General features: G+C 39.8%; 2 protein-coding genes and 1 long non-coding RNA gene across 7 annotated transcripts in view; 2 read left to right on the top strand and 1 right to left on the bottom strand.

The window, feature by feature from the left end:
- The first annotated feature begins 103 nt into the window (after positions 1-103).
- csf3a (colony stimulating factor 3 (granulocyte) a) lies at positions 104-4,170 on the top strand. 3 transcript variants are annotated; one of them, XM_044179702.1, is made up of 6 exons: positions 104-120; positions 1,304-1,367; positions 1,724-1,896; positions 3,001-3,108; positions 3,211-3,351; positions 3,436-4,166. In XM_044179702.1, exons 3-6 carry the CDS (start codon positions 1,744-1,746, stop codon positions 3,625-3,627), a joined length of 594 nt encoding a protein of 197 aa, XP_044035637.1. In that variant the 5' UTR covers positions 104-120; positions 1,304-1,367; positions 1,724-1,743; the 3' UTR covers positions 3,628-4,166. The 3 variants fall into 3 exon arrangements, with proteins under 3 accessions (XP_044035637.1, XP_044035636.1, XP_044035639.1); XM_044179701.1 differs by lacking the exons at positions 104-120; positions 1,304-1,367 and adding an exon at positions 1,166-1,243 and having other exon boundaries at positions 3,436-4,170; XM_044179704.1 differs by lacking the exon at positions 104-120 and having other exon boundaries at positions 1,228-1,367; positions 3,436-4,165.
- Positions 4,171-4,580: 410 nt separating this feature from the next.
- On the bottom strand, positions 4,581-17,077 carry med24 (mediator complex subunit 24). 2 transcript variants are annotated; one of them, XM_044179693.1, is made up of 26 exons: positions 16,940-17,077; positions 16,514-16,644; positions 16,319-16,401; positions 16,182-16,220; positions 16,021-16,094; positions 15,036-15,259; positions 14,545-14,656; positions 14,248-14,398; positions 13,763-13,876; positions 13,275-13,328; positions 13,020-13,102; positions 12,801-12,887; positions 12,514-12,625; positions 12,002-12,144; positions 11,752-11,789; positions 11,557-11,639; positions 11,141-11,319; positions 10,619-10,718; positions 10,066-10,241; positions 9,640-9,904; positions 8,286-8,467; positions 8,106-8,199; positions 7,770-7,869; positions 7,040-7,120; positions 5,315-5,463; positions 4,581-4,965 (listed from the first exon to the last, which is right to left on the bottom strand). In XM_044179693.1, exons 2-26 carry the CDS (start codon positions 16,641-16,643, stop codon positions 4,849-4,851), a joined length of 2,970 nt encoding a protein of 989 aa, XP_044035628.1. In that variant the 5' UTR covers position 16,644; positions 16,940-17,077; the 3' UTR covers positions 4,581-4,848. The 2 variants fall into 2 exon arrangements, with proteins under 2 accessions (XP_044035628.1, XP_044035630.1); XM_044179695.1 differs by having other exon boundaries at positions 12,514-12,613.
- The window catches only part of LOC122868097, a 42,141-nt gene continuing 38,875 nt past the window's right edge, over positions 17,055-20,320 (top strand). Inside the window, exons 1-2 of one of the 2 annotated variants that reach the window (XR_006376039.1) lie at positions 17,055-17,177; positions 17,967-18,136. This is a non-coding gene — a long non-coding RNA (uncharacterized LOC122868097). The remainder of the gene's footprint in view (positions 17,178-17,966; positions 18,137-20,320) is intronic. The other variant, XR_006376038.1, reaches the window with a different exon arrangement.

The following is a 20,320-nucleotide window of genomic DNA, read 5'->3' as shown; positions in this document are numbered from 1 at the left end:
TTGTATCTGTAAAGCCTTGTTATTTTCTCGTTTACCATACTATTCATAGCATAATTACAAGTCTGATGAACTCACCATCCTGGAATCAGTGGACATCTGTGTGGATCAAGGATGCTTCAGGTAAGACTTAACTTAGACCTTTCTAATTGCTGCAGTTATTATTGTCATAATAATCTTTTTTGAGGTTTGTCAGTGGGCAGTTGTTTACAGACAGGGCAATACAGCTGTGTGTGTACTTCAGTTGTTTCCACTCCCATCATATTGTTTATCACGACTATTTCTGATTTCTATAAGATGTAAAATTTTCCAATCTATTAATGGCAAGGCTAAAGCCACAAGTCTGGCAAGGCTTCTGACAAGTCATTCTCCATAGAAGAATCGCGGTGAGCCAAAAACACTCAGGATGACCACAGACGTCATAAGAAAATAAAACAAAACATTCTTTCCAAAAATCCTAGATTGCAGAGGACATTGTGATTAAAGCATTTAAGCACTTCCTATTTCCATTTCCCCTCTAACTGCTGTCAGAGGAAATGCCTGTTTCCTCCAGGTCTCTGTGTATATATGACTTTGAGTTTTGTGTAACTGGCTAGACTCATATTTAAACTACAAGCTGTGTTACATCAATATAAAAAATCAGAAATGAAGGAATACCTGTTCCCAAAATAAAAGTCTTGAGTTGTGTTACTTTGGAGGCTTACACTGAAACTACTACTTTCACTCTTTTATATTAATTTGTTTGTTATTTTATCCTTCTGGTACATCTTTCTGTAACCTATTTTTCATTAATTCCATAAGTTAATCTTTGTTTTACTATTTTCGTTTTATGTTATGTTAGTAATAATAATAATACTGTTAATAAGTAATTTGTGGCAGATTTTGTTTAAGGGATTGATATAAAAAATAAAGTTTACTGTTATTTTGAGACCCAGATTGTTAAATTAATTAACAGAAAATCCAATATTGTGCTTAGGCTAAATATAACCATTATCACTTCTGCAATTTGCATACAAGTAAGTTAGGCTTCTAAAACAATGACAGGGCTTTGAATTTAAATGTGTTTATTTCATGGAAATCGCCTGTCACTCATAATGAGACTTCTTCAGATGAACAAATGATGGGAAATCCCTCTACATGGACCTGCTATATATATGACTATTAGTGTACTAGAAGTAATGGATAGTGTTCACTTGAGGTCAATACTTAAAGCATTTCTCACCAGAGGCCATGAACATTCTGATTGGTGAGTAGGCTATAGTAGTGAGGTAATGCTTGTATAATGCTGCTTTCTCTTCTTTCTCAGACACAGCAGAGAGCTACAACTTTCAGGATCAACCTTTGGACCATCTATCAGCATTAATTAACTGGTATTATTGCAAAATTAATTTTAAAGCATTTGGACCTGTTTTAAGGAGTAAATAGCGTATTTATTATAAGTTTACGTCTGCTGCTGTTTTTACATCTGCTCAAACTGTCATAATCGCTATGTCGCTACTGTCGTCGTTACTTTTGGCTTGGGTTTCACATTACAGTGACTATTCTTAACTAATGCAGCAATTCAGCCTGCGGGGAGTCATGCCCACTGCTGCAGCACAGAGGAGCGGCTGAGAGAGAGAGCCAGGCTTTCTTCTGTCACACACACGCACACGCGTTGTGCTGGATGTATAAAGGGGATTGTTTTGATGCCTCGACGGTGACGGTTTTGATTTTTCTCCTCTTGCAGTTTTCGCACTTCCATGCTACATGGCCACCTTCGCCCGCAGCGCACCCCTGTCGGGGAGAAACACACTTGTTGAGGATCCGGGGTCTGAGGAGATCATACACAGGAGCCGCAGCTTAATAAAAAAGATCCTGCTCTCCATTCCCGACACGCACAAATCCTGCATTCACATAGAGGTGAGATATAGCAGATGCGTCATGGTGGCGCAGTGTTTCTTTTGATTTAAAGTTTTACATAGAGCTTTAAGGCTGCTGCGGGAGATTCATCTGCCTGCAAGATTGAGCCTGATAGTCAGCATTGTGTTCTCTCTGTTATTGGTCTGAAAGGCTGTTTATTGAGTTAATTTCTGAAAATGTGTTAATTTATTACTAAATTATTAGCTATGCAGCATTCACTGTGCATTATATATTTGAGAAGTTGTAAATGAAGTAAATAAATGTGATGAATTATTAGCTATTAGTTATAGGCTAGTACTATTTGTAGCCATTACAGGACCAATATTCACTGAGTTTAAGAAGTAATGAAACAAGTGAACTGCTAAAAGGAACTAGCATCAAGCTCAAAAAGTCTGAGGATTTATTTCCAGCATTAAGCATGCCAAAACTTTACATGCTTTTATGCTTTTTTCACAGTGGTGGAAAGTAACTAAGTTAGTTATCTCTAACATGTAGTTTTTACTCATTTGCAAGTACTGTACAATTTTGAAGTACTTGTACTTGGGTATTTCTATTTTAGGCTACTTTAGACTTGTACTACATGTACAATGTTACATTCATTTAATTCATTACTAGTTACTTTACAGGTTAGACATGCAGTACATACAAAGCCTATAATGATCTTATAAAACACTATGCATCATCCAGATTAAACTTTCCAAAAGTAAATAAAGTAGTTAAAATTAGCTCTACATCAACAAATATAACTTTGCTGCTTACAAGTAAATGCATCAGTAATAATAATCCAATAATATAACACTGACAGGGGCCATGCTACACAATGAGTACCTTTTCTTTTGATACCTAAAGTACATTTAGCTGATAATAATTATATATCAATTTTTAATGCATGACTTTTACTTATACATAATGGAGAATCATTACATTGTGGTATTACTATTTTTTACTTAAGTAAAGGATCTGAGTACTTCTGCCACCACTGTTGTTTCATGAAAGATTTAGTATTTTGCAGGTTAACAGGCCTACAAGCACATATCAAGGTAATGTGTTGCATGCTAAGCTGCAATCTATCCATAACATCTCTATGTTATGTCTCTCCCACAGACCCTACAACTCAATTCCTCGGAAAATTCGAAGCTTGTGATAATGGCGTCCAACATTGGCATCCCCTCTGCTCCTGTACTCAGAGTTGTGTCCAAAAATTTCAGTTTGGTAAGAATCTTCTACGGGAATAATTCTGAAAATTAAACGAGGATAAAAAAAAACAAAAAAAACAGACAACATGACCAGTTTGCTGGTATTCCTTCCTATCAGGAGACCAGTTTGAGACATATGTCTGAGGGTCTTCAGCTGCACCGGGCCTTACTGAGCTCTGTCTCTCCTCGCCTGGAAAACAAAGACAAAGTGACTGGGCTACTGGCTGACATCAGAGACCTTGTCATTCAGATCAATAAGGTAGTGGAATTCTTCTAAATCACAGTTTTCTTAAATTATCCTTATTTTTAGGCACCTTTATGATGTGGTTTGTGTGCCTTGCAGATGCTGAAAATAGTCCAAACAGAGTCTGTGGTGCAGCCCACACCAACGCCTGTGGCCTTACGTATACCAGGGGAATATGAGGTTCAGGTGGCAGCACACCTGACTCTGGTGCAGCTCCAGTCCTTTGGGCAGGACGTGGTCCGCTGCCTCAGGAGTCTGGACCAGAGCAATGAGGGGGAGACAGAGAGCTGACCAATAGGTGCCATACTGGGACTGCTTTTGGCTCCAAACGTACCCAATCCTGACACTTTTTTATTATGGCATGTATTTATTATTATTTATAGTATTATTTGTATCTATTTATATGTATATATTTATTTATGGAATTGAAATATGGAATATTTAATTTATTTTTGATAACAAAGCTTTTGTATCCCTCAGTCCTCTTTTTGTTGACAGCTGAGGCAACTTCTGTTTTAATGCAGGTCTGCTGACCTCTACTGAAAGTACTTTATTAAGCCTACATTACATAGCACTAACTAAAAATCTCAGACAGATACAAACCTATATAAACACACATTTCAATAGTCCAAAAACTATTCTTAAAATGATCTCCATAACAGAGTTTAGAGACCGCTTAAATAAATGTGTGAATGTAACTGATTATGTTTGTATGAATCTTATTTTAAAAACTACTGCACATTTTTGTGTTTTTTGATTTTTTAATAAAAAGAAACCCACTTTCCTGAAAAGGGAATTGTTCCTTTTTGTCAATGACCATGCATGTTTACACATCAGGCACAAGGTCACACTGACATATGCTGTCTCATCAATGAAATTATATCTAAAATTCCAGTAAAGCTAATGCTGTAATAGAGAAGTGCAACTAAAAGTGAAATAGAGGCTTTTGTGTCATTATTTCTGCCACACAGATTTCCTTGAGGAAGTGTTGCAAGTGGTGAGCAACTGCCCGATGACCACAAGCTTTTGTCACTCAGAGAATGGTCCAAAGTCCCTTGTACGTAGTGTCATGTGGTAGCCTCGCTAGCATGTGATCATTCAACTGACTCACGGTTTGTGATCTCAGCGGTCAGATCTCATGTTGTTATAACTTCCAAATGTGACCAAACCATAATATGACCTTAAACATACAATAAGGGAAACTCACTTTGAGTAAATAAATACGGACATGCAGAAACCGGGGATCTTCATTATGGGGTTTTTATTTTTAAACTTATTTACAAATTTTGTGAAAAAGAACATAAAACACATAGCAAAACAGTGTTTACAGAGACATGGTTAGAAACACGTTATTTTCCAACAAAGACAATCCTTTTAAAAAGGATGATCCGGCCAGGTTCAGAGCTTCTCTCAGCACAAGATAAAACATTAAGCTGGGTTTGTACTTCACCCCCAGAGAAACTGGGCCAATAGGGGGTCAATTTGGTACTGAGGTCAATTTAAACCCACAGTTTACAAGGCAGAGATTGCTTTGGCAGCTACTCTCCTTCCCAGCGGCAGAGTCAGGTCAGTGATGGCCAGGACAACTTTAGGTTTGGCAAGAGCAGGCAGCTTCACCAGCTCAGAAACCTGGATGCACAAAAAGACAAATAACCATATTTTTTCAGCTAGAGTTTCTGAAGAAACAGTTCAACAGGCATCATGTTGCTCAAAGCACAAAGAAGTCTGGCCATGGTTATTTAGAGGGCAAGTTTTGACCCCGGATCTTTGCACAGACATTTATTTTACTGCTACCCTTGGATACTCTCTCTCTCTCTCTCCTTAAAAATGTGTTTGCAACCAGCAGAACAAACACTTAGTTCCAAAATTCCAAACCCTTCTCAATAATGGCTGACACAACAGCTACTCATCTCCCTCCTTATCTCCTCCTGTCTGGCCCTCCCCTCCCAGTTTCTTCTACTCTCAGCTCATAACTCACCATGGTAAAGGGCATGAACTGCAGGATGTTTCCACGACTACCCTGCTCCAGGCACTCGACACATTCCTCCATAAAACTCTGCACAAACTGGGTATGAGGCCCTGCCATCTTGGAGCCCACAATGGAGGAAATGAGGAGGAAAAGGTTGGCTGAGGAGAGGAGAAGAGAACAGGTGGTGTGAATTGTCATAGTTGTTGTGGACAGCCAACAATACCAAGATGGCGTGGCACGGAGAGGCGTAGGAGACACGTCGGGCAGCTCCAGATCAGCATGGTCTGTTGGGCCCCATGCTATGTGTGCTGTCTCTTGTTGTTTGGAGTATGAGTATATATATATATATTTTTAAATTATTGATGCTCCTGGCGACATGTAAATTCCGACAACATTCAAACACAGACAATGGTAGGATTTCAGCAATAGCTTCCAGTTTGTCTTCATAAGTTTGGCTATGGATACTATAGAATTTTCACAGCTATTCAGGATTTCAACAACAATATTAACACGGTGTAGTCCCTCATTCGTCCAGGAGTGTTCCATTGTAGAAAAGGTTTCAGTCGTAGTCATCTGGACAATGTTTTCAAATTCAAGACGTTTCGGCTCCCATCCGGAAGTCATTCTCAATTGTGAAAATGGTTCGAGAACTCTAAATTTAAGCTACTCTGCGTCGCTTAAGCCCTGCCCTCAGGGAGGAATCTTCCTGAGTGCTGTCTACCCTGCCTAGTTTCACCTGAAACTGACCTTTGTTTCCACGATGGCCCAGTAATCAGGCCTATTGTTTTCTGGCTGCACCTCCCTCATCACTGTTAAGTACCTGATTAGCATGTGATTGGCTTGACCAAGGTGTTAAAACACTGTGGTAAACGTTGGGCAGATTGAATCTCAGACCAGACATTTCTGTTTAAAGAGGGGTTCTCTTTTTTCACAAAAATGGCTTCTTTGACTCCTCTTTCAAACCAACTCTTCTCTCTACTTAGAATCTTCACCTCGCTGTCTTCAAATGTGTGGTTTGTAGCTTTTAAATGCAAATGCACAGCGCTCTGCAATCCCAAGTTAGCGTGTCGTCTGTGCTGATAAAGTCTTTCGTGAAGTGGCTGTTTAGTCTCACCTATGTACCGTTCTTTGCGTGAGACTAAACAGCCACTTCACAAAAGACTTAAGCTTTCTGGCTAACTAATAAGATTCTTGATTACTTCCATTCAAATACAATCAAACATTATTTTCATGTTTGATGGTCATGGAAGTGCCTGAAATAAAGTTCACCCAACCTTCAGTTGCATGACAAATTGAGGGGGCAACCAAAATAAAGCGTCTTAGTAATGTGTTGGCCAACCAAGAGCAGGCAGAACACTTTCAATGCTCTTTCGTATAGATTGTACTAATCCGTAGGACTCTACTGGAGGGAAGGAAACCATTCTTCCAAAAGATTTTCCTCAATTTGTGTTTTGATTATGCTATCTAACATGGCTGTTCAAAACCCCCCACACTGTAGGTGTTAAACTGGAATTTGAGATCTGGTGACAGTGAAGGCATTCATTGACCCCTCGTGCCCTGTATGGAAGCATCTGCATTCAGTATATTTCCTCACTCATTTATTCACATACATCTAATTTATTCATAAAGGAGGTCGTAAGAGAGTTGTACAGAGTACAGATGTTGGTTCATTTCTCTGTGCAAGATGCAGGCAAAAAGGATTGTGTGGACATATAACACAGACATGGTTCTCACCCAGGACTCGGTTAAGGGGGTCTCTCATGTTGACAGTGTGGAGCTGGGAGGCAGAAAGGGAACTGCTCATAGATCGGTCTCCTATGAGATAAGACATGACGTGAGAAACAGCAGTTTTGTTTTCATTTTATTTTGCCATTTGAGACACAAAACCACAGAATGCCAACAGCGAAGTTTTGAAGTGTTCTGTTGGTTTTGTTTTCTTTACAATGGAATAGGTGGTGCTAATTTGACTATGGGGGAAACAAAACCTCTTAGTTTCAGTCTCAATTGCACCAATCAAAGTAGTTTTTTCCTAACTCATGCAATACACTGATTTTTGTCGTTATGTAGCTGTAGCTAAAACTGAAAAAATGAAAATTCCCAAAGCTGATATTATGTCAGTCAGGTTGATAGCAGGATGAAAAGAGTTGTTTGGAACTACAAAACAATACCTCCTGTTGTTCAGTACTGAATTGTTGGAAGCAAAAACCTCACATTAGACTGCAGTGCTCAAGTCAGAACCTGCACACGGGTAAGACACTCAACAGATAATTATTGTTGAGACAAATCAGTTTATAAGGAGACGCTTATTTATGCTTTTCTGTTTTAGCTAAAAGTGCTTACATGAAGCAACAGGGTCTTAGAATGAGCTCTGGATTTGCATAATCCCCAGCTCAGACTGACAGACAAAATGCCACAGGTTTCATTATTCAACCATGTATTAAAACCCAGACATTAATAAACTGACCTGGACTGGAAAGGGCTACAGGCTCATCCTCATTGGAGCTGAGCAGACGCATGAGTTTAGAGGGTTGAGTGTCATCCAAGGGAAAGAGGCTGTTGTAGTCCTGCAGCCAATAATATATATGTTAGACTACATTGCATTAGATCATTAAAATATTAGTATTTGCTATCCTACTTATTTTTAGTGTCAGTATCAATTATAAGGAATTAGATCGTAGTATTTACACACTTTAACGTGTCAGTTTCTTATGCCGAAAATAACATTTTCATGACATAATACATAATACGACATAATATGCAGCTATTATGACACATAAATGGCCTTGTGCAACTGTTTTACCTCAATATCTTCTCTCTGCCTTTTGCGTTGACGAGCTGAGAATGAGCCTTTGTGGTGAGAGGAGTAAGAGCTGAGTGCACACCACACAGACAACCTGAGGCGTTATCAGGAGAGTAAAGTTAACACCAGATCCAAAAATACCAAAACCCACTCAACATCAAAGTATTAAGTTTCTCTTACTTGGCCAGTGCCTTTCCAGGGGGGTCTGCCAGGCTGTGCCAGTGGGCGGAGTCTGTGAGCAGGTCGGGCAGTATGGTACCCAGCAGGGTGAGGGTGATCTGCTGAGTATCCAGGCAGAAGATGCTGTAGAGTAACTCCGCCACCCGATTGGCCCACTCTTGTCGAGTCTCCTTTAGCAGCTCCTGAAATAAGGTATCAGGTAATCTGACTGTTGGCCATACTCCAGTTAAGGTCTCTTTGCATGCGCCTTTGATACAAGATGGAGTTTTCATCATCTTAAAAAGGTACCATGTGGAGTTTATGGCTGCTTGTTTTGTTTTTATCTCATAAATATGTGCACAGTCATACGAGTGACAGGATACACATTCTGGCTGATTGGTTTATGCTATTCCACTGATCAACAGTTGGTGGCGATGATGTGCGAAGAAATACCGCAATGTGCAAGCAAAAGGCATGGAAGAAGAAAACAGCTAGCTGGCTAGCAAATACGGATTTAAACAATGCAGGTTTCAAAAAAACAAAATGCTTTATGAGGAAAGAAATGCATTCAACAAGTTGTTATGGTGGAAAACACTGAATAAAACCACAAGCTAATTTGTTAACTCCACAGTGTACCTTTAAATAAACCAGTAAAGAGTATGTCTGTTTATAGTGTCCTGCCCACATATACAACAATCCACTAAGAAAAAGGTATAAAGCAGCAGGCTGCTCAGTAAGAGTGGCTAGTTGAGAAAAATAAATTCCAGATCATCCCAGACATCACAATGTGGCAAAACCCTGGCAAATTTGCACTGATGGTAAAACCCATAGTGGCCGCTGTATTATGCGTGTAAACCAGAGGAATCTAAAAATCAAAATATGCTTCTAAACAGGTAGCATAATCTAATCTAGCATAATCATTGTGCTGATAAGCGTTGACCTATGATAAAAAGCGTGTTGTAAATGCCGTAAAACTACAACAATTAGTCGATTAATTGATTAGTCGATAAACAGAAAATTATTCGTCAACTATTTTGACGCTTTTATCAGTTAATCATTTAGGTAATTTTTCAAGCAAAAATCGGCAGGCATTCGATGGTTCCAGGTTCCAAAATGTGAGAATTTGCTGCTTTTCATTGCCTTACATTATAGTAAACTGAACTTTTGATTGGAAAAAGCAAGAAATCTGAAGATGATCACCTGAGGCTGTATTAAACTGTGATGGGCATTTTCCCATTTTTTTTTGCGATTAATCAAGAAAATAATCAGCAGATTTGAGTTAGTTGCAGCCTTTAAATACAGCCAGAGTTGCTGATGTTGATCCTCAAGCTGTCAGGCCTCAAGCTCAAGCAGCACCTTTTCTTGGTCCTCCTACCTTGACCAAATTGTTAGTGAACCAGAAGACCCCTCCCATGTTGAGAAGACTCTCAAACAGATGCAGGGCCCGGCTGTCCACCCAGCCTTTGCGCAGCACTGTCTGGAACTGCTTGCTGAGGGCCACATGGATGGGGTCTTTGGCCGGCAGTAGGTTGCGGTATGGGATCGGCTCCTGTCCCTCCACTGGGGGGCGCAGGGTCGCGGCCGTTTGTTGGAAGACATCGGCACACATATGCTCCATGATGGAACTCATAATGATCACGCTGGTGAAAGTGTGTGTGTGTGTGGGGGGAAGAGGACATAATTGTTAATCCATGTAATAATGGACTGTGAAGGAGACTGAAACATACTGAAGATTCATCCGCATCTGATCATGGGCTAAGGTTGTGAAGTATAAGTTAGTGTGTGTTTCAGTCGTTTGTACCGTTCATTGTAAAACTGCAGAGTGTTCTCCCCATACAGCGGGGTTACAAGCTGTCGGATCATAGTCTGGGGCTTCTCCCTCTCATCCCTCCCCAGCATCCTGACATGGGCCACCAGCCAGGCCACCGCACAGATTGCCATACTGCACACCTTCCCCTTGATGTTGTCTGTAATCTTCTACACTCAGAGAGAAATGACAGCAGCGAAAAAAGAAGGAAGGATGTGGTTAGAAGGATTGGGGGTGGGGGGTAATGTCAAAGGAGAAAGGATTCTAAGGAAAACTGCATCCTTCCACATTGCGTGATATGAAAACTTGAATGGAAAATGGAGAAGTTCTTAACACATTGTATTTGTCAGTTTCCATAGAATACGTCATAATCACTTGAGTATTGAGTCAACACAAAAATGGCATGTAGACATGTAATGGTTAGGGAGGTTACTGGTACTGCTTGAACATCATATGAGCAACTGACACTCAGGAAATCTCAAGAATATTTTCCAGTAAAGGGAAGACAAAAAAAAAGAAGTAATAAGAACAGTGAAGTTGGACACACCTGTACTGCCTCCACAGAAAGAACACCATTCTCCCATGCATTCAGAACTTCCAAGATGGCTGCAGGAGTGCTGAGGCAGATTTCATGCCACTTCACCTGACTGTCACAACAGATAAACGTCAGATAAACGTCAGAGGAAGTTCCATATTTAGAGCACTGTTGGCAACATTTTCATTACATAAAAATAATTAAAATGAAAATAATAAAATTGAACACTGAAATACTTTGAGTCATTACTGTACTAGATGATCTGTTTAGAATCTGATCGGGCAACATTTTAAGTCCTAGTTTCAAAATAGGAATGACACCTGTCTAAAGTAGTGCTAAAGATGCCCACCAAATGTTCAATATATTAAAAAATATCTAAAGATCAAAAGAATTAAAAGCAGCACTAGGGTATAAAAAAAACCTCAAATAAAAATGTACCACTACTGTGAAAGTCATGTGCTCTTTTATTTCCATCATAGTCATTATTGCTGCATGGTAATGAAGTTCAAAGCATTCAGTGATTTTAATACTTACACTAGTTTCATCTCTGAGGAGTTGTTCAGCAAGGTGACCAGGCTCTCCACTTTGCCAGGTTCTGGTCTGAAGCAGGGGTGGTCTGGGTTCAGAGTCTTGCCCTCTTCAGGCATACATGTCTGCAACCATGTTTCAAAAAAGGGTGTCTCGCCTGAGGTGCTGGGGTCTGACAGGATCACCTGGAAAGGAGAGACACAGGGCAGCCATGCACTGTATGAATCAATTTAGGCTTAATCAACCAAAATGGACAGATGACAGAGATCTAATCAATTTACAATACTCCGTTCAGCAAGCAGAGATGCTGCAGAAAATGTTAGGTCACACAGACCTCTTGTGGCCTTACACTTAAAGAGCAGGCTGATTTTGTAGTAAAATCCACACATTTTCTGAAAAAGCTTGAATTGCCATGAACTAACCTCAGAACCATACGTCTGCACCACATGGCAGAGCATGAGGAAGGAGATGTCGAAGAGCAGGGCCCGTACTGACGCAGACTTGGCTGAAGGAGAGGAGGGAAAAATCCTCAATTTTAGATCTCATTCAATAAATAATATGTCAGTGAGGAAAGAAATTCCCACATTGGAACATGTCACTCTTGTATTTGAACTCACATCCTTCGCCGCTGATGTGCTTGGGAAACTCATTAAGCCTAGAACAAATAGAAAAAAACAAAACACATTACAAGACATGAAACATCTTCCTAGGCCAACTGGAGTTTCCAACGGGGTAAACACAACAACAATAAAAATCTGCCACCCTTTAAAATATGCTTGTAAATTGGCATGCAAGTCATTATATGAGTCATGATTCTGATAACTAATTATTTGTCTTAATTTGCAATTCTATTTTGCATTTACTCACTTAATGAACTTCCGGGCAAAGGATTTGAGTTTCCCAGTGGCTGCTGCTGCCGCCAAGAGCAGATCCAAGCTCTTTCCAGACAACATGTGTCCCAGGACCCCCAAAAGGCCCTCGGGGGACTTGGAGTGGTCTGCATCTACAGTCTAATGTACAAGCAAGGAAGAATTATGTTCATGTTCTTTTTACAAAGGTGTATTCATTATAGTGCTGTGATCTTTGAGAAACACTTTTATTCATTGACACAACATTTTGCTTGGGTTTTTCTTAGCGTGTAACTTTGATTCTCCTCTTCCTCTGAGATCAAATACTTTCTTACATTTCCTTCATATTATACATTTATTTTATTACTAACCAAGTGGTTGTGGATCACTTACATTTACTGTCACATATATGTAAAATTCTGTACCCATTGTGAACACTACTTAGTTCTGGCCAGACCATTAATCAGCAGCACTATATCAACACTGTAATAGACTGCCCTGTACAGTCTAGATCAGGTTATGGTGGTCTACCTTGAGAATATTGGTGACAGTGGGCTCAGCTCTCAGGATGAGACCAGGGTTAGGCTGGATGTTAGCATTTTCTGCTGTCTTTAGCCTTGGGGCAAACTCCCTGTCCTCGGTCCTGAATCAAATGTGCAAGGGGAGAGGGACAGGAAGGGAGCACCAGAGGAAAGACAGAGATGGGGTGGAGGGGTTGGGGGATATGGTGTATTGTGTGAATTTGGTGAACAAAATTTCATCCATGATCATATTAACCAAAACAGTTCCTGAAATTATTCTGCGATGGGAACCCGTACCGTTTGGAAGTGAGGCAGGCTGTATTTGAATCTGACAGCAGACCAAGCTTGTTACACTCCTGCAGGAGCATGCCGAGGCAGTCACAACTATGCAAGGAAGCACAAGAAAAATGATCATGGTGCTGACTTATTAGGCATTTAGCTGGCTTTGTTATCTAGAATGTCTCACAATGAGATTACAGGCAGTGAAGATGGGTGTAGCAAGATTGGAGCACTTACTTGCATCTCTGATCAGCCTTGTCTAGTAGTGGCGTGAGCTTGAGTAAGTACTGAAATGCAATATTCACATCGTCCATGAAGTCCTGGAAAATACATTTGCTGTGTTTAAAAGTGATAGTGAAGGTTCATCTCATTACATTTTAAAACACACAGTTATTGCTTTGTTAGACCATGGCTGCTTTGCAATACTAAATGCTCATGATTGTGTCAGTGTGTTCATCTGTTAGAAAGACATCAGTGAGTCAATTGTTTTACCTGTCCTTTGTCACCCTGAGGATACTTCTTTAGTCGGAGCAGAACTTGTGGGATCTAGTATAAAGAAACAAGAAATGCATTTCTTTAAGTGCAGTCGAGGGTGCATAGATCTGACAACACTTACGTAATCTGTCACTGGTCCCTATAGCTCACAGAGGCAATACTTTGAATAATCCCATATTGGATGTAAATCAGTTTACCTTATTTCACCTTATATAATAAATTGATTATTGCATGCAGCATTAAACTAAAGTTAATATAGGCAAAAGAGAGTCCACTTAAGACTAAAGTAGATATAATATTGACAATACAAACTTAAAAGAGAAAATTAGCAAACTAATGAAGTTCAATCATCGTTCAACATCAGCACTGACTATTATTTAAAGTCAAAGGACGATAAATACTAAGGCCAAGCAAAAAAGAAAGACACGCAAGGCAATTCACGAGCATACAGAGGGAGCACTCCTCATCTTTGAAATAGATCTTACCTTGAGGAACGTGAAGGCAGTCCATTTGAGCTCCTCTGTGCCCTCTGGTGACTCAATGAGGCCAGTGAAGCAGGCCTTCCAGATCTCCAGAACAAAAAGAGGAGCAGGGATTCGCTGTGGAGGACAAACAATTTGAGAAGACTGCTGCTCAAAAAATTAAATACACAGAACAACTGACATACACCCTTATATCTGGCCAGTGGAACAGGGAATCTTTTGCAAGTTTAACAAAATAAATGTAAAACTTTATTAATAGTTGCTTCAGTGATATGCAATAATAATGTAGATTTTTTTTTTACAATAAAGTGAAAACCCTGAAGTTTCTTTACCTTACCTTACTGTGTACAGTTTATCGCCATCTTGATAAATTAATTTCTAGGTATTAAAAGACTTTTCAAGCACTTTCCTTTCCCTGCCAGTTTTTATCTGCCAACAGGCAAAGTAGTTTAAGTGAGATTAACATTTCTCTGCAACTAAATGTTCACCTGCATCCTCTTGATCATCATCAGCTGCTCCACCAGTGGCTGTGTCTCCCCTGTCAGATTCATGGTCCCTTCCAGCATGATAAAGGCGTGGACTGATGGGAAGGAGGCATGGTGCAGAGGGTCAGACTGCACAGACAACATCAGGGGAATACTGAGGAAAGAGTGAAGAGTTAGCAAGACGAGGACTGATTGTGATGGACTTTAACAAAGTATACTGCCACGTCTAGGCTAAACAGCGTCATACCAAAGTTAAATGTCTGTGTATTCAATATTTAAGAATAAGGTGGGAATCTTCACCCTTTTACTAGTGACAAGCTCTCCTCTAATTTAGTTATTAGCGTCTGGTTAGGTAAACTGCCGAGGCCATCCGTCACTCTCAGCATTGACTGCTCTACGTTGCTCCAGGAACCTGTGGAGGAATAGCAGCAGAAACACTGTAAGATGTCTGGCTCATAACAATCATGCACACTAAGATTTGACTGAAACAGAATTTGTTTAGGTTTAGAAATGGTATTCTAATATTGCCAATATCCAATATAAATAATAATATTTAATCTTTTCATACAATCACTGGTAACTAAAACTCCCTACTAAACTCAGAGAGATATATCATCCAGGAAAACTCTGTCAACTGTCACTTAAGGTTTACAGATTGTTTTCAAATAGCTTTGGCAGGGCAGCACCACCATCATATTGGCAGCAAAAGATGTTTGTGCAATAATACATTTTGCACAATCCTATGTAAACACACCCCCACACACCCCCACACCCACACACAATCGTAACACCTTGTTCCTCCAGCCGAGCAATGTGAACCAGGGCTCTGTTCTTGGTGCTGTTCATCAGAGTGTGAAGCCTCTCCTGGCAGGCTCTCAGACTGGCCTCTGTGCTGGCTGATGGACCCAGTTCTCTCAGCCTCTCACAGTACCAGGCACAGCCCTGCAGCAGCCACACTACCACTACCAGCAGAGCCCGACACAGCCCAATGCATTCCTCTGCTTTCCCGTGACAGCTTTGGAGTCAGACATGAGAGGCAGTGAGTCAGAGATAGCTTAAATGAGAAGAAACATATGGCTTTTCTAAAACCAAATTCACATTTTGTTTACTAAGCAAACATGCAGGCAAGCAGTAAACAAATAAAACATTAGGCTTACATAAAAAGATCACTTGCTCAAAGATCCTGAACTGCTCTTTAAGAGTTAGTGGTGTGCTGCTGTAGCTGATGGTTGTTATTCAAAAGGCAATAAGTAAGAGGTGATTCTGAAACTAAAGGTTAACTTGTGAAACAAGGCTGATCTTGGTATTATAAGATCACTTCTAGCACTGACCAAAGCCTTATCAGCAGCATTCTGGATGAGTTGCAGGTTATCGGAGTGAGGTTATAGGAATTATAATAGTCTAAACAAGATATAAATAAACAATAACCTTTTCATTCTGACATAAATTCTCAGCGTCTTAAAACATAATCTACACAGTCCATTTAACATGTTGGTTAATGGTTACTATGCAGTCAGTGAACACAGATGCTTGCAGATAATTCTGAGTGTTATGGTTGACTGTAAGTTATATATTCATTTATCATTACAAAAATGGACAAATGTGCTTTTGTGCATCTATTATGATTTTATAAGAAGTCCTCTATTGGTACAAGGCATAAACATCTAACATTAACATTGATGCATGTGTTAGACTTGTTATACAGGTAATATTAAGGATGGAAAATGTATAATATTGGTGGAGAAGGACAACACTGTCATGGATAATTTTACATACCTGAGACGATGGCAAAACATGTCCATTATCTCCAACAGTGATTTGACACAGAGCTCCCGAGAAAAATCATCAAACTATCAGAAAAGAGACACATTCATGAAAACCTCTCACATCTTATAGTAAAATGCATGACGCCCTCATTTTCATCAAGCATAAATTACCTTGCTGATGGCTGTAAGCACACTGGAATAAGACACCATCTAAGGAGAGAGAAGGTAACGTTCAGAAAATAACATCAGAACTGTTGGACACAGTTCCTCAGTTACACCATTTTTCATAACACTGCTTTTTCTCTCACCTGGGAACTTATAGCATATTTGAGGTAAGACAAAATAAGAGGGTTCGGAGAGGGACCAATCATCGCCTGCTCCATCAGGGCCTCTGGAATACACAAGCAGCATTTAAAGCCACAATAGAAAGGACAATAAGATAACTAGTGTAAAGTCACATAATTAACATGATGGCTGGGGAACTTCAATATCTTCCCTCTAACCTGCAAGGTTAAGGTAGTCCCATGTTGCTCCCTTTGGAAAGTTTTTCTTGATGTTAATGGCCCACTGGTAGTCACTCCAACGTTCCTTCCATGCCTGCAGAATGGCTTGCTTTAGATTGACCACCTTCATCCTGGTAGAAACGACCACACACATTTGTAAAAAAAAAACAATAGCACCACATTTCTAAGACACAGCCATTAAAGCTATTTTGTGGTATATTTTAAATGCGATATCACTCAGTCTAGCTTACTTTAGATAAGTTATTCATTATTTGTCTGGTTGACGTTAGCCGTTAGCTGTCGATGTCATTCATAACTAGCCTAATGAATTAAGATAAAGCTGTTTTGCTGGGTGCAAAAACAAACAGATGCCACAGTAAATAAGACAAAATACAGCCACATTGCACTAATAAATCTGATGCTTACCTGAGATATTTGTTTGTAGCTCCTCCGCTTCACAATACAAAGGACGCCATTATTGCTGTAAAATAGGTAATCGTTCATTGGCTAATCTCTTGACGTCTTTCAGTATTCTTTCCGCGGATTGGTTAGAGAGGGGACTGCTCGACGGTCAACGGCAGAGTAATGACTTAACAATATCACAAGATGTCGCAATTTACAAGTTTAAGAGTCAAAGCTCGGCCTTGTACGTTAAGGGAGAAAGGTAAGCAAAAGGTATCCTGCATTAATGCCAGTGGTTGAAAACGAAACACCACACAAACCATCTGGCGACATACTTATAAATTACTTATTATCGAGCCTGGCATTGCTAGCGTTAATTACAGAGATTTTTTTAACCTACCTGAGAAAACCCATTGTAACAGCTACCAAGCTAACGTTAGCTCGCTACAGACAAAAAAGTCTTAACTTTATATATTTTACCATCAGGTAAGGTTAATTACGTGAGTAATTTCAAATTTACATTAACTTTGTTTAATTTTTATTATTATTATTATTATTCCATTATTTTTATTCCAGGGAATACAGTGAAATGCGTTGTTGTGTTATGTAACCACTCCTTTCAGTGTGATTCACTGCCTCACTTCAGTTTCTAATTTTTGTGTGCTAGTTCAGTTCTTTTCAACAGGATTTTTTGTCTATTATGTCACACCTTAGAGGTGAAAAGAAAAGCAAAACATAGTTGTCTTAAAGATCCTAGCCATACCAAACAGTCAGCTGGAAACTGAAAAGAATTTAATGCCAAGAGTCCAATGCAAAGTTTGGGATTGGTACCTTTATTGAGAGGTTAAAAACAGTATTACTGTAAAAACTAATCTCGTTATTCACATCAGAAGGCCCTACAAATCACATTTAGTTTAAAACAATACTGAAAGTGTTTTTAATAGAAAAGATTCTATTCAATCATGGTTTGCAGAGTTTTTCGAACTGCTTCCTATCCACTTTTGCACTCAGTTCTTCATCATGTTAAAAGGGATACTGTTCTCCATATTAGAATCACCCAACTACCTCTGCAAGTGAAGGACCTGTATTGAGTCTGCAGCAACAAAGACCCTCATTCTGCCTGACACTGGAGACGTTGTCCTGGCTAGAGCTATGTCTGTGTCCTGGGACAGAGCGATGCCAGCCAGCAAGAGATGATCCATGCGTCCTGGCATAGTCTAGGTAGGCTAGGGATGGAGGGGTGATGAGGGTGTGAGGTGTATGTGTGCGTGGAGGGGTATTTGGGGAGAAGTATCGTAACCCTGTTGCCTTTCACTGAGAGCTGCATTAGTGAAGGGTGCTGACAGATTTGAGTCTACCCCTGGGGAGACCAGAGAGACTGTAGTCGCAGCCCTGTGTCTGTTCTCATGACTTCACTGCTGGGACAGACCCAGTTTTGCTGACTCTTATTGTTTTTTCAGTTACTGTGTGATTTGCTTACGTTTGAAGCTATTGGCTATAGCTTATCCTAATACAATGGAGCTTACTGGCATTTAATTTGTGGTACTCAAAGCCCCCTACAATCAACTTACAGTGAATACTTTCATTTAGGACTAGTTTTTAACAGAGTAACATGCTTTTATGAATGCTATTATTTTTACGAGATGTTTATCAGTTTCTTAGATGTAATTTTATAGGTGCTTTGTGCACCACAAAATACCTCTGAGCTCAATTGTACTGGGCTGAACAACATCTGCTATCTTCAAACCTCTGCAAATAACTTATATTTATTGTGTTTTTCTGTAAACTATTTATCAAATTCAATCTGTATGGTTTGCACAGACAAGCAGAAGAGGATAATCTTTATGAAATAATAGAAGTAAATAGAACTAATATTTCATGGCTTGTGCCTCTGAGTTGTTGGAGAACTCCATATCTGTTACAATAGGCCTATTCTACTCTTTCTACAGTGCATAACTTCACTGTCTTGCTCTTTCTCTCTCTCTTCCTCTAAACACACTGAGGGCCTTTGGGCACACATAGGTAATTACCAAGGGTTGAGAGCCAGGAAATGAGAGTAGTCCCCTCATGTCCCCTCAGGTTGTCCATTCATGTTACTTCATGAATCAGGATAGACTAGAGGCACCTACTGTAACTGAGAGAAGATAAGGCACATAATGTGTCGTCATGTTTAATGCTGCACACAGCCCCGTTCTCAGTTAACACTCCCAATGGTCCCAGTCTTGTCAAGGGACGATGCAGTCACTGGTGGAGCAGCTGATAATTAAAAGAATATAGATTTGGTTGGGAAATCTGATGTTAAAGTTGCAGTGAGCAGCTTTGGCTGCAAATGGAACCAAATATTAACTGTATATGTAAGGCTTCAAAATGTCTGGCTTTGGTGACCTCCAGTGGTAGTATCAAAAAAGACATCGGCAGACAGCAATGCATGCCTGAAAGCAACACATAAGGCCTTATTCTAATGGTGCAAGGACTAGCACAAAGCCATATATACTGTATAACTGTGATATCTGGTTTAATCCATCCTATTGTGTTTGGACATACATAATCTGTCAAAGTATGAAACCAATTCTTTAAAAAACTATAGAACACTTGGTCACCCACACAGCTGTTTTTAATTTTCTTCAATTAGACCTCTTCTCAGGACTGTGTGGGCGCGTATCGTGCTTGATTGACATCTCACTTTCCTCTGACATCATGTATATTTAGTATACATAGCGCTAATTAGCCAAGTGAAAACACCTGTATGGGTGTGCTGGGCCTTTAACAGTTTGAATCTAGTGTTTTTCTGGGATAGGCTAGCTGGGTACTTAGCTAGTACTTAGGCAAACATTAGCTCAGTAGAGCTTCTCTCAAAATCGTCGGCCCTTCTGATGTGGTTTTAGCACTGTCATTTGTAATTCAGTGATTCTCATCAGCAGTCAGTGACAGTCAGTTACAGTTTTGGATATCAACAGCAATATGCTTTTTTTCGGCTTGTCATAGTCGGAAAAGCACAGGTGTTGCTAATAACAATAAAGGTGGCTCTGTTCTATTCGAGTGTCCCAGTAAGCGATGACAGTGTGACAGTGAACCAGCATGTACAATACCAGGACTCTGAAACCAAAGCAGTTAAATTGAATTCAGCCATTTTTTAATTTTCACTTTTGCTTTTCCTACTGTAACTTGTCAAAATGTCTTCTTTAAAAATAACTATATATTTACCTAAATTAATGATATGATGATGTTATCAACCAAGGGTATCCCTCTATGTCTTTTAAAATTACATTTGTGTTTTGATGTGTACTTTTGATGTGCACTGTTGACAGCTAATGGACAACACCAGTGGGCTCTTGGCTTATCACACAAGACGGCAAATGGGGGTCGTATTACAGGGCTATTGCGTATCTTCCATTTGGGCAACAG

This window comes from Siniperca chuatsi, linkage group LG20 (assembly GCF_020085105.1).
Source record: "Siniperca chuatsi isolate FFG_IHB_CAS linkage group LG20, ASM2008510v1, whole genome shotgun sequence".
Classification (NCBI taxonomy): Eukaryota; Metazoa; Chordata; class Actinopteri; order Centrarchiformes; family Sinipercidae; genus Siniperca; species Siniperca chuatsi.
The sequence above is the reverse complement of the archived record's forward strand: the minus strand, read 5'-3'. Positions and strand labels throughout refer to the sequence as shown.